The sequence below is a fragment of the Ipomoea triloba genome, chromosome 4, assembly GCF_003576645.1.
Source record: "Ipomoea triloba cultivar NCNSP0323 chromosome 4, ASM357664v1".
In the NCBI taxonomy this organism is placed as follows: Eukaryota; Viridiplantae; Streptophyta; class Magnoliopsida; order Solanales; family Convolvulaceae; genus Ipomoea; species Ipomoea triloba.
Window position 1 is genome coordinate 28,057,309 of NC_044919.1, and position 12,789 is coordinate 28,070,097.

General features: G+C 37.3%; 1 protein-coding gene across 3 annotated transcripts; it reads left to right on the forward strand.

Annotated features, from left to right (window-relative positions):
• Positions 1–1,681: 1,681 nt before the first annotated feature.
• Positions 1,682–9,720, forward strand: LOC116015186 (protein GFS12). 3 transcript variants are annotated; one of them, XM_031255211.1, is made up of 16 exons: positions 1,682–1,945; positions 2,032–2,117; positions 2,348–4,483; positions 4,582–4,909; positions 5,009–5,224; positions 5,589–5,661; positions 5,751–5,956; positions 6,033–6,095; positions 6,194–6,402; positions 6,529–6,640; positions 6,845–7,366; positions 7,555–7,862; positions 7,960–8,203; positions 8,330–8,403; positions 9,004–9,139; positions 9,353–9,720. In XM_031255211.1, exons 1-16 carry the CDS (start codon positions 1,820–1,822, stop codon positions 9,497–9,499), a joined length of 4,986 nt encoding a protein of 1,661 aa, XP_031111071.1. In that variant the 5' UTR covers positions 1,682–1,819; the 3' UTR covers positions 9,500–9,720. The 3 variants fall into 3 exon arrangements, 2 of the variants coding, with proteins under 2 accessions (XP_031111071.1, XP_031111073.1); XR_004097566.1 differs by lacking the exons at positions 8,330–8,403; positions 9,004–9,139; positions 9,353–9,720 and having other exon boundaries at positions 7,598–7,862; positions 7,960–7,986; XM_031255213.1 differs by lacking the exons at positions 7,960–8,203; positions 8,330–8,403; positions 9,004–9,139; positions 9,353–9,720 and having other exon boundaries at positions 7,593–7,713.
• Positions 9,721–12,789: the final 3,069 nt, after the last annotated feature.

Genomic DNA, 12,789 nt, shown 5'->3' on the forward strand with positions numbered 1-12,789 from the left:
CTTTTCTTTTGTTCTTTCCCCTCCTGTGAATATGCTAGCCTGTTTTCCCTCCCCTTTTCTTTTGTTCTTTCCCCTCCTGTGAATATTATTATTATTATTTTATGTTTATGTTTACCCTTTTTTTTACTTTAATTTCTATTATTATTATTATTATTATTATTATTATTATTATTATGTTTATGTTTATATTTATGTTTACCGTTGTTTACTTTAATTATTATTATTATTATTATTTTAATTTTTATTATTATGTATTCAAATGATGTACTAAAATGATTGAAATACGTGTAATTTATTTAGTACGGAGTAATATGTTTTTTTCCACTTTTGTTACATTTTGTACATTTAATTAGTATTAGTGTAATTGGATTTTTTATTTAAAAATTAAATTTGTAAAATGATATTATTATTATTGTTATATGGGATGATTGTATTTAATGAAGTTTTTGGTATTTTGTTTGTAGTCAAACTATGTACTAAAACTAAAAAATGAAGAAATTGGAGAAATGGAGAAAGAAAATTGGAAAACTGGAGAAATGGAAAACTGGAAAAATGGAGAAGGAAAAATGGAAAACTGGAGAAATGGAAAATTGGAAATGGAAAAACAGAAAAATGAACTAAACGACCCCTAATACTTTTACATTTTGATTTAAAAAATTAAAATTTTCCTCAAATAATTATATTTTCCTTTATAAGTAACAAACACTTGACGACATTACTTATTAGGCCGATTTGAACCGAGATAGGTACAGAGCTATCCCTTTGGATTATTATTTGTCCGTTGCGCATACGCCTTGTGAGATCGAGTATGACCTTAGTGCTCGGACTGGGACTCCCTGACTGAATGCCACTACGCAATAGGACAAATACCTCCACCACCGCTCTGACTAATCTCATTATATATTGGCTTGCTAGGAATCGTCTCCCATGTGGGCCGATTTGAAGCGCCGCCAACATAACCAGTGCATGCTAAACATGTGGCAAGCATGCTGGGCGACCGGCATGTGCCCCCTCTTAACCTCTATAAATAGTGCATTAAATGCTTGAAGATTGAGACTTTTGGATTGCTATTGAACCTAATATTAGCTCGGGATCGTCCAACCCACTGTGCCCTAAGATCGTATGTAGGCACATTCGTATATATCAGCGTATTTAACCACAACAAAAATGTAAAAATATTACATTTTTCTCTAAAAGTATTACATTTATCTTTATAAGTAACAAACATTTTATTCATAATTAGTATTACATTTGAGCATATAAGTATGACATTTGCGTATATAAGTATGACATTTACATGTTGATTTGACCAAACTCGACTCTTCTCACGCATAAAGATCCACGAAACGGTCTCGTGAAAGTGTAACCCTTAAAAAATGATTTTACATGATTAATACCTAAATTAGGAGAGTTGAATTAGTTTTATGGTTAGACAGTAGACACTATAATTATGTAAAATTGTCGCAAAACAAAACTGTTTTAATTTTGTTGACTAAAGATTTAAAGGTTTAAATATAAATGTCACAAGGTAAAAAGGTTTAATTTTGTTATGCCAATAAGCCTAAATTAAATTAATTTAAATCATATTTAAACTCTGTAAAATTTCGTATGTCCCATTTCAGACATTTTTTTATTTTTATTTTTTTTTGTTTTGTTGAGTGACGATGGAAACTCACACACATATGGAGGTGCACTGGTAAACCGCTTTGCGACCCCATTTCAGACAATTTCCCTTACCTGAAAACAGGGCTCTGGTTTCTGGCCTACAAAATAACAAAAAAGGAGAATTTCTCCCCTGGGGGGCGAACAGACGGAATCCATGGGAGACCCAATGTGCTTCGAGTGTCTGCAGCGGCGCATCAGAGAGGACCTATCAGATAGGCTCATCTTTTGCTATGGCCTCTCCGATTCTCATCTTCCCTTTGGATCCACAGCCGTCGTTCGGGTATTCCCGTGCCAGCAAATATATAATCCAGCTTATGATTTCGTAAGCTTCTTACTAAGTATTATACTCGTTTCATGCTGTTGCAGCTGGAGACTTCGAGCGCAGAACCATCGCCTGAGTTTGTAGTCAAGTATGTGCCGTACCGAAAAGGGGATTGCTTGGCAAAATTCGTGTATGGTAATCTTTGCGCTGCTTTTACTTCATTTTTTTCCCGTTTAAACAATTAATCAACCGTTAAGCTCCAAAAAGAAACAAACAATAAATAGTAAACGAATGTGAAATTCAAAGTGTTAATAAGCCGATAAAAAGAGAAGTTAGTACCTTTTGTTTATATGAAGAATTTGAATTGATATTATCTGTATCCATGGTATGATCGATTCAACTACTGTCTCTGTTTGGCAGTGATGAGCATTGTTCGCAACTTCCTGAATTTGGTGACAGTAACAATGCAGTGCTATTAGAAAAAGATCATGATCAAGCAGAGGCCAGTACTGGACTTTCTGGTGATAACACTACTTCCTTAGATAATACATCAACTGAATGTCAAGATTTCTTGAAAGGTTGCAGAAATACATCCACTTATGGATTAGGGTGTGAAAAGTTTACCTGCAAATTTTTTGGTAGGTTTTCTTGTTTCAGAGCTTTCACTGCCCTGGTTCCAACTGCTCAGATTGGCATTCATCCGTACCCATCGTTTGAAGATCTTGCTTCACACTTCTTGTCTGGGTCTATTGAAGATCATATTTTACGTTCCCTTACGCATCTGGTAGAAGGTAAAGCTTCTGGACGAGATAGTGTAAATTTTCTTAGGCTTGTTGGGACACCTTCATTCACTGAGAATAACTTTCCTGGTTGTATAAGACATCCCAACATTTCACCAATTTTTGGAATGCTAAGGACATCAAGTCAAATCTGTTTGGTGCTCCCAAAAACTGCTCATACCCTGGAAAATGTCATACATTACAGCCCAGGTGCCTTGAAGTCTGACTGGCATATGAGATTTCTGATCTACCAGTTACTTTCTGCACTAGCTTACATGCATGGTTTAGGGCTTAGCCATGGTAATCTCTCCCCTTCCTGCATAGCACTCTTTGATTTGTCTTGGTGTTGGCTGCCAATTGTGGATAAATTCCTCCTAAGTTCTTATTCAAGTGCAATAGCTGAAGCAGGCAAATGCCTTTCACATAGCGGTTTTGATGCATGCTTTTCGCAAGGACTTTATGCAGATTTGAGGCTTTCCCAGTATAAAGATTGGCATTCAAGCTTCAATAGATGGTGGAAAGGTGAATTAAGTAACTTTGAGTATCTCCTAATCTTGAACAAATTAGCTGGAAGAAGATGGGGTGACCATGCCTTTTATACGGTAATGCCATGGGTTGTTGATTTTTGTGTAGAACCTGATGAGAATAATGATGCTGGGTGGCGAGATTTATGTAAGAGCAAGTGGCGGCTGGCAAAGGGTGATGAACAGTTGGACTTCACATATTCAACATCTGAAATCCCACATCATGTGTCAGATGAGTGCTTGTCTGAACTGGCTGTCTGCAGTTATAAGGCAAGGAGATTACCTTTGAGTGTTCTGCGAATGGCTGTTCGTTCAGTTTATGAACCAAATGAGTATCCTTCAAACATGCAAAGACTCTATCAATGGACACCTGATGAGTGCATTCCAGAATTTTACTGTGATCCACAAATATTTCATTCCATACATCCTGGTATGTCTGATTTGGCAGTACCTTCATGGGCAGGTACTCCTGAACATTTTATCAAGTTGCATAGAAATGCTTTAGAAAGCAATCGAGTTTCAAGCCAAATTCATAATTGGATCGATATCACCTTTGGCTATAAAATGTCTGGCCAAGCAGCTGTTGCTGCCAAGAATGTGATGTTGCCTGCATCAGTGCACATGATACCGAGGTCAATGGGGCGCCGCCAGCTTTTCACTAGACCACATCCTCCTCGTCTTGTTGGTACCATAGCAATTTGTGACCGGACCAATGGATCAACTATGTGTGAGAAACCTGTAAGTGATGTGGCAGGGGAAGCTTCATTTTTGCAAGAACTGGAAGAAGCAGCGTTGTTCAGTGAGCATTCAAGGGTGTTAAGCCCCGTTTATTACCCACATCTAAATGATGCCATAGAACTTGATTGTTCTGTAATAAAGCATTCAACTAAGGATACAGAACACCCAAAGTCCAGTGCGGATGGTGATAGCAGCAACTTTATCATGCCTTCAGTTACTGATTTGAATTACCTTCTCAAGAATATTGAAGTTGGTGATGACACATCTGTGGGATACCAAGAGCTACTGCTATGGAGGCAAAAATCTTCTTTTTTGAGCACTGCTTCTCAAAATGCTTCGAATGACATATTTGCAGTTGGATGCATCTTAGCAGAACTGCACTTGAGAAGGCCACTTTTTGATCCAACCTCGTTAGGTGTGTACTTGGAGAGTGGTTTCTTGCCTAGAATGATTCAAGAACTCCCCCCTGAAACTCAAGTATTCGTTGAAGCTTGTGTTCAAAAGGACTGGAGGAGGTATAGTTCTCTATATTTATTCCCAGTTCCAAAAGCTTAATACTTTGTATAATGGGTTTATAAAATCTAAAGGAGTCTATCTCTGTTCAAACAATCAGGAGGCCTTCTGCAAAATGTCTTTTGGAATCTCCATACTTCCCCTCAACCATAAGGGCATCCTACATATTTCTTGCACCCCTTCAACTTCTAGCGACAGATAAATCACGTCTATGTTATGCTGCAACTTTTGCAAAAAAGGGAGCGTTTAGAGCAATGGGGCCATTTGCTTCTGAAATGTGTGCTCCCAACTGCTTAAAATGTTTATTGAATCCTTTAACAGATGCTGAAGCTGAATGGGGTTGCATAATACTGACTGAATTTTTGAGGTGTCTGAATCCAATAGCAATAAAGAAGCTACTTGTACCTGCAATCCAGAAGATTCTACAGGCTAGTTTGCTTTTAAACTTTATTTTAAAATATATCCGCTCTAATTAGACTTTTCATCATTTTGCGTTCCGCATGTATTTATTTATTATCTTTGTCCAGGCTGTAGGTCCTTCACACTTGAAGATTTCTATTCTTCAAGGCTCATTTGTGCAGGAAATATGGGACAGAATTGGAAAACAAGCATATTTGGAGACAATACATCCTTTAGTGATATCCAACTTGTTTCTTAGTTCTCATAAGACTTCTGCTGCCGCTGCCTCTGTTCTATTGATTGGTTCTAGTGAAGAGCTCGGCATACCAATTATGGTTCATCAGGTTCTAGTTTTTGACTTTTCTATTTTTATTTCGCAAATCTATTAAAGCTATTTGACCCCTCCCCCCAAACCAAGAGAGATACATAGATTATAAACACTGTGCATTTATACTATAGAGTATGTTCAAAAGTTGGTTATTGTTGGAGAAATATGGTCTTAGTTGAGAGAATTACTCTTAGCCCTAGGTTTTGGTGTTTGGAATCTGTGGCTAGGGTTAGTTCCTTTCTTGTATAAATAGCTCTACACTCTGTACATATGATCAGAATATCACAGAGAATATATACAAAATACTAGTTGAGTTTTCTAGTTAGTTCATTGTTTAACAGTTATTCTCAACTTTATGGCTATCCTGTTCAATCTCGCAGACAATTATGCCTCTCATCTACTGTTTTGGCAAAGGGCTTTGTGATGATGGAACTGATGTCGTGGTTAGAATTGGTATTTATGACTTCAATTAAAAGGTTAACATTATTTCAGGAAATATGCTTCTTTAACTTAAAAGATTTTGTGCACTTCTCATCTTTCAGGTTGTCTTATTGGAGCAAACTTCATTGTCAAACAGATTCTTCCATTACTAAGAAGTGTCATCAAATGTTGCATTGATAATTCAAATGCAAATAAGCCTGAACCTATCCAGAGTTGGAGTGCTTCAGCTCTAACAGATTGTTTGACAACTTTAGATGGTCTTATTCCATCTTTGCCAAGGGAGATGATTGTTAGAGAGCTCATTGAAGTATGCAGTTAAAAAACAAATGAATAAGAAGTAGAAGATGGCTGCAGCTGCTAATCATGTTTTATAATTTTTGCAGGATGGAAAATGCCTACATCTTCAGGTTCTCATGCAGGACAATCTGGGTATTCAGGTGCTTCAGGTATTTCAAAAATTTTCTTATTTTTTTCAAAATTGAATCTCATTAAAATGTTACCATGTAGAGATTGAGCTTAATACATGAGTTCTTTTGTCTGAAAGGTCACATCAAGAAGTCTCATTGCAATTTGTCAGCAAATTGGACCAGATTTAACTGCATTGCATGTCCTTCCAACACTCAAAGAGTTATTTGATGACCTTGCTTTCTCCCAGGAGAAAACCAATCGTTCTGAAATTCAGGGAGGAAAGCCAAGAGTGCCAAGGATACAGGCAGGAGAAGACACTGATAAGGGAAGCTACACAGACATTGTGTGAGTTACTTTTGAGATTGCAATTTGTAGAAATCAAATCTAGTATATTGAAGCATTGTGATGTATTCTTCTGTTGCTAGGTTTGCTAGTATTTTATTGTTTCACATTTTGTTAACAAACTTGTAGGTTGTTTTTGTATCCATCATTTGCATCTCTTCTTGGTATTGAGAAACTCCGCCAATGTTGTACTACGTGGTTGCTACTGGAGCAGTTTCTTCTACGGAATTATAATTGGAAGGTACACCATCTCATGCATTTGTGATGAGGATTCTTAATTTGGAGAAGGACCAGTGAGGAATCCCTAATATAAATATAAGAAGTTCAAGGAAAACCTTCCTGAAGAGGGAACAATATTGAATTACATTAGACATAATTACTTTTCATATACTGAATTCCATTTTTTTTCCTTTTGTGTGTCACTTTCTGAAATCCCATGATTAAGTGGGAATCCATCTCGGAGTCTTCTCGATGTCGTGCAGAAAATACATATGCTAGAAGACCAACAGTTGGTGAGAGCTTTGTATCCGGTTATTCTCCTGCTAAAATGTTGCTTAAAGGGGCAGGGTGGTCAACACCGCAATCACAAGGACATAGAGGTACCAAAAATGTAGTCCCAAATAAAAGTTTGTCCAATCATCATCCAAATTCCGGAGAGAGGCAAGCTGGGGGCTCAGATTTTGGTACTCTTGAACCCTGGTATTGGTTCCCTGGCCCAATGGCTAGCTCTGAGAGGCCTGATCTTATTGGCCGTCATGGAGGTCCAAAAGATGAATTTCCTTGGAAAATTCGAGCATCTATTCTGCATTCTGTTCGAGCACATCATGGAGTGCTAAGATCTATAGCAGTTTGCCAGGATGAATGTAGTATTTTCACAGCAGGAGTTGGTGCAGGTTTCAAAGGAACTGTTCAGAAGTGGGAGCTTTCAAGGGTGGATTCTGTTTCTGGCTACTATGGCCATGAAGAGGTGGTCATTTATCTTAGTATTTTTAATGCTATGGTACTAGTAGTTTGCTTATAAACCTGATAGCTTCTATTAGCTTTCTGCATAATTAATTTTTTATCTGGAGGGATTAAAATACACTCCATAAAATTCTTGGTTGTTCGATTGCTTTTTCTTTTCAGTATATTTCTATTTTCTCCTCCTATTTCCAGGTTGTGAATGATATTTGTATTTTGACGTCTTCCGGTAGAGTAGCTTCATGTGATGGGACTGTACATGTTTGGAATGGACAAACAGGGAAATTGGTTTCTGTTTTTTCTGAGTTCTCAAATTCTATGGATATTAGAAGGCCTCCATCAAATGCTTCAAAGTCAAATGCAGACCAGGCAAACAGTCTCCATTTCAACTCATTATCTAGTGGAATATTAAATACAGCATTTGATAGTAGTTTGTACACTAGTATGCATTACTTGGAATTTCTTAATATGCTTGCAGTGGGTACTGGAAATGGTTCACTCCGGTTAGTGATTTTCTTTTCCTCCTGATTTGGATCTTTTGTTGATAATTATAAAATGACTGTACAGCTCTCAGTTTACCATTGTACTTATGGCATGCAGATTCATTGATGTCAGACAAGGTCAAAAGCTTCATCTCTGGAGAAGTGAGGCTGTTGAATCCAACTTTCCTTCCCTGACTTCATCCATTTGCTCGTGTGGTTCTACTGAAGTTCAAGTTGATGGAGCAACTACCTTTCCATCTTGGATTGCAGTTGGACAAAGTTCTGGTCATTGTAGGTTGTTTGACCTAAGGAGTGGTAATATTATTGCTTCATGGCAGGCTCACGATGGATTTGTGACAAAGGTATTGCAGACTATTTCTTGCATTAATGTAGACAGAAAATGTCATATGTGGCTTCATTTCTTATGTACAGAAACCTTAGTTTTGCTTACATAGTTGCATGCAATGTGGCTTGTTGAATGCCTGCAGTTAGCTGCACCAGAGGCACATTTGCTTATTTCAAGCTCCCTTGACCGGACGTTAAGAATTTGGGACTTGAGAAGGTAACACTTCTGTTGGATATGCTCTTCAGCCAGTTGAATTATGGTGAATTGGCATGGAGCCTCTCCCAGGCATAATTTGTTTCGGCTGTTGGTTTTCGTTAAATGAAGTTGTCCTATAAATTATATCTTGGCACAATAATGATGTAAGTGCATGACTTCTCCCAAAAACAAAAACAAACTTACATGGGTTTATGTATCTCTTAAACATTGCTTTATGCGTCAAAATTCCTGAGATCTTATTCCACTAGCTATTTGAATGTTTAACACCTACTTGGTATTCAGTGACTTTCCATTCTGACTTCTGAGAATGGATTGGAGAAGGGCCTTAGCTCTTTAATGTTTTTCCCCTGTAAAAATTAAAATTAAAACTAAAATTAAAATTAAAATTTGTTTTATTCTTCCTGTTTCCTCTTGAAAATGAGCCTGGAAGTTTGACTTCTATCCCTCCTTGAGGTATTCATCAACAAGCAAAATCAAGGTTTTGATTGCGAAGGGTGCAATGTTCTTCTAACTTAATACAATTTGTTAACTATCTAATTGTTGGCCTTACAAGAGCTTTCCTTTTATTATCCTCTCTTTTTCTTTATTTTCACTTTACAGGAATTGGACATCAAAACCTTTGGTTGTCCGAGGACATAGTGATGGTGTATCTGGTTTCTCGGTTTGGGGACAAGATGTGATTTCAATATCCAGAAATAAGATTGGGCTTTCTTGTTTAGCTAGGTCTGCAGATGAAGTATGTATATGCAACTGTTGCTGTGATGAAAGTTCACTTCTGTTTTTTGTTTTAATGATTACCTTGTACCAAATTGGCATTTGATGTGCTTTTTCTTTTGGTGTCTTGACAAAAGCATCCCAAGCATATAAGTAATTAGAATCTTTAGGGATTGTTATAGTTTCATTTATCTTTATGGTTGGATATTGACATGCAGCAAATTTGGTGTGGCAGGAAGGGCAACATGTTGTTCCTCAGTATTTATACATGGGAGATGGGGAATCGAGGAACATGTCTGTGTTATCGAGCATAAGTATCCTGCCTTTCTCTCGGCTCTTTGTGGTTGGCACAGAAGATGGTCATTTGAAAATCTGTTGCTAGGTTGGCATGGCATAGAATGAATTCTTCTGTCAGTCATGCAATTGCTTCATTTTCTGAGTAGTCTCTGATCTAGGAAAGCGTGCTGATTTGTGTTTCCATTTAAGTACACCATCTTTTCTGCTTCAATACTTGATTGTTTCTGCTTTCAGTATTTTGTAAAGCATAACCAATTAAATTAAATTATATGCTTATTTTAATTTTGGACAAATTTTTATTGACAATTCAATAATTTTACTATCTTAATCCAATTTCTTATTAAAAGTAGAAAAAAAGTGTTTCTTTCTTCTTTCTTTTTTTTTTTTTTTTTGGTAAGGATTTTTCTTCTTTTTAATTGTAGTGGTTCTGTAGGTGTACATAAAGTGCAATACTTTTTTGTTGTTATGGTGTCTGCTTTAGTGGTCCATTGTTGTATGCTTTTGTGCGTTATAATTTGCTTATTTAAAGAACATTTGATTTGTGTTAATACAGTGAATTAGAATCTTTATTACGCTTGCTTTGCTTCAGTGGTCTAAATTGTAAATTTGTAATGCTCTCATTTTATTGGTTTATTGTTTATGACAGCATGTCTGACAAAGTTAAGTTAATGTTGTATCACGGGGGAAGTTTTATAAAGGGAGAAAGTGTAAAATTGGCCCCCAAGTTATTCGGATAGTATAATTAGGTCCCCTAAGGATGTGTTTGGTAGCTCGAAAAATGATTTTTGGAAATCAGTTTCAGGGCTTTTTGTGTTTGGCAGTGTCTGGAAAATGTAGTCAACGGAAAACAATTACCGTTGACCAAGGAAAATGAGGTCATTTTTCTAAAAAATGACTTCTGGATTTTTTTTTCCGGAAGACATTTTCCGGACTTGGCTTCAACAATTTTTTGGCCAAAATGGCCACATATGTTACTTTTTACAAGAAATATTATTATTTTATATATTATTATTATTTTATATTTTAAAATAATAATTAAAATGTAAAATTATACAATTTAATTCATTTTCCAGAAAATGAACCAAACACACAAAGACAGTTTTCCAGAATGCCACCAAACACCGGAAATGAAACTATTTTCGGGAAAATAACTCATTTTTCAAAAAACATTTTCCAGAAGTCATTTTCCTGCTTTCCAAACACACCCTAAGTAAAAAAAAAAGCTCCATTTTGAATTCCCTAAACCTGTAAAATAGTGCAATTGAGTCCAAAAAAATTTGTATAGCATGTTAAGTCTTTCACATTTCGATAGTGTCATTTTTAATTTTTTTTTAAAAACTTCTTATTTATTTATTAAATTATTTTTTTTGAAAGAATTTATTAAATTATTAAAAAATAATTAAAATAATAATAATAATTTTTTAAAAAAAAACAAAAAAAACCTTAACAGGCTGTCCAGCGAGGACAGTCGGTGGCTACTTCGATCACGAATAGTCGTGGATGTTCGGCGAGGACAGTCGGTGCTGTTAAGGTTTTTATAAAAAGTTTTTTTTTAAATAAAATAAAAGTGACACGTGTCGAAATGTGAAAAACTTAACATGCTATACAAGTATTTTTGGATTTAATTGCACAATTTTACAGGTTTAGGAAATGTAAATGTAACTTTTTTTTTTTTTTACTTAGGGGACCTAATTGCACTATCCGAATGACTTAGGGGACTAATTTGACACTTTTCCCTTTTATAAATTATCCCATACTGCGATGCATTAATGGAGAAGTTGAAACCATCAAAATATGGGGAAATGCAAGTACGAGACTTGCATATTTTTGCTTTCATGCTTCGCTCTTGCCTATTTACTTTCCGAGTGAATAGTATCTTCGCTTTCATGTACTGCATCGTATCTTCGCTCCTGCCTATTTCTAGGCTCACTCGGAGCATTTCCCCTAGAGACCCTGCGCACATCTTGACCCATCGCTGTGGGTCTGGCTCGATTGCCGAGCCTATCCAAAACTGATCGATGAGTCGCTTCCGGACCCGACCTTGATCGAGCCGGGGGTCGATGAGAAGTTACTGACCTTCCAGGTTCCTCAGGCCAAACTGGTCGAGATGGTTGAGCTCGGGGCACTTGAAGTGCAGCCTGAGCAGTTGAGCCTGCGGGGGCGTTATCCGCTCAGGCTTCTAGCTCGCGTTCGTATAGATCCATCATCTTATTCATCACATCCTCGGCTTCTCAAGAGAGTTTCGACGGCCAAGCTGCTCCCTCAAATCATAAGAGTTTGGTCGAGTAAGCTGCTCTCGAGGTCTCGTCCTTGTGAAACCATCTGATTCTACCCCCGCGGTTACATTGACCTACACTTGCGGTTGCGTTCTCCCTTGTCGACTCCTCGTCGTCACCATTGTTGCTTCCTGTAATCCAACTTAGTTGCTTAGAATGACACAATCTTTTGTATCGGTCCCCATATACGACGCCAATGTTGATGAACTGCATGCCAACACTACTGGAAGAATAGATTGGTCGAAAATAACGTGTATAGCTCTTATTGATTTTGAATTGTTTAACCTTTTTCAAGGTTGAATGTCTGTATTTATAGGGGGGGGGGGGTGTTAATATCTATATGACAACCCTAATATACCATAAATACTCAAGATCCCTTGCCTTATTACATTTGATTCGGCTTTTTAAAGCCTTTTGATCTACTTTCCTTATACTGCCCACGAAATCCGCTCTTGATTTTCATCTTACCTGAATTCCTCCACATGCTGACTGCCTGCCCTGCCCTGCCCTGCCTTCCCTCTCCTCTCGCTAAGGGTGGGTTTGCAACTTCTTTCCCGCATTACCTACTCGGGCTTGCCAATCCATCCTCGTGGTCCATGATGCCGACTAATATAGTCAGCACAATGTATCCAAACTCTCTTAATTGAAGCAACATATGCAGTCCGTTTGCTGATATTTTGACCTCGTCGCTCTCGACCGAGATCGACGAGTCTGACTTCCTTTTAACCATCGAATCTGACTCCCTCTTAACCGTCAAGTCCAACTCCCTTCTCCTCTTTAAAGTCATATAGAACACTTGGATTTGGCCAGGTTACTTAGCCTTCCCAATCGCCATGGACCCAACCCCTTGGTCGGCCAACTCAGTCCTCACCACCGACCGACTCCCACTCCCGGCCGGTTTTCCTTCTACTTGACCCTTGCCTCATATTGCTTCTAGTTGGTCGTCCCCTTCACCTCCAAGTAATAGGTCGTGTTTCTACCCCTATCAACTATCATATTATGTGTTAGCAATTATCAAATTATTTGTTTACATTTGCATAAACTGTTAACTATAGATACAAAATGTGTTAATTGAAGGTACAAAATTTTTATATTAAGA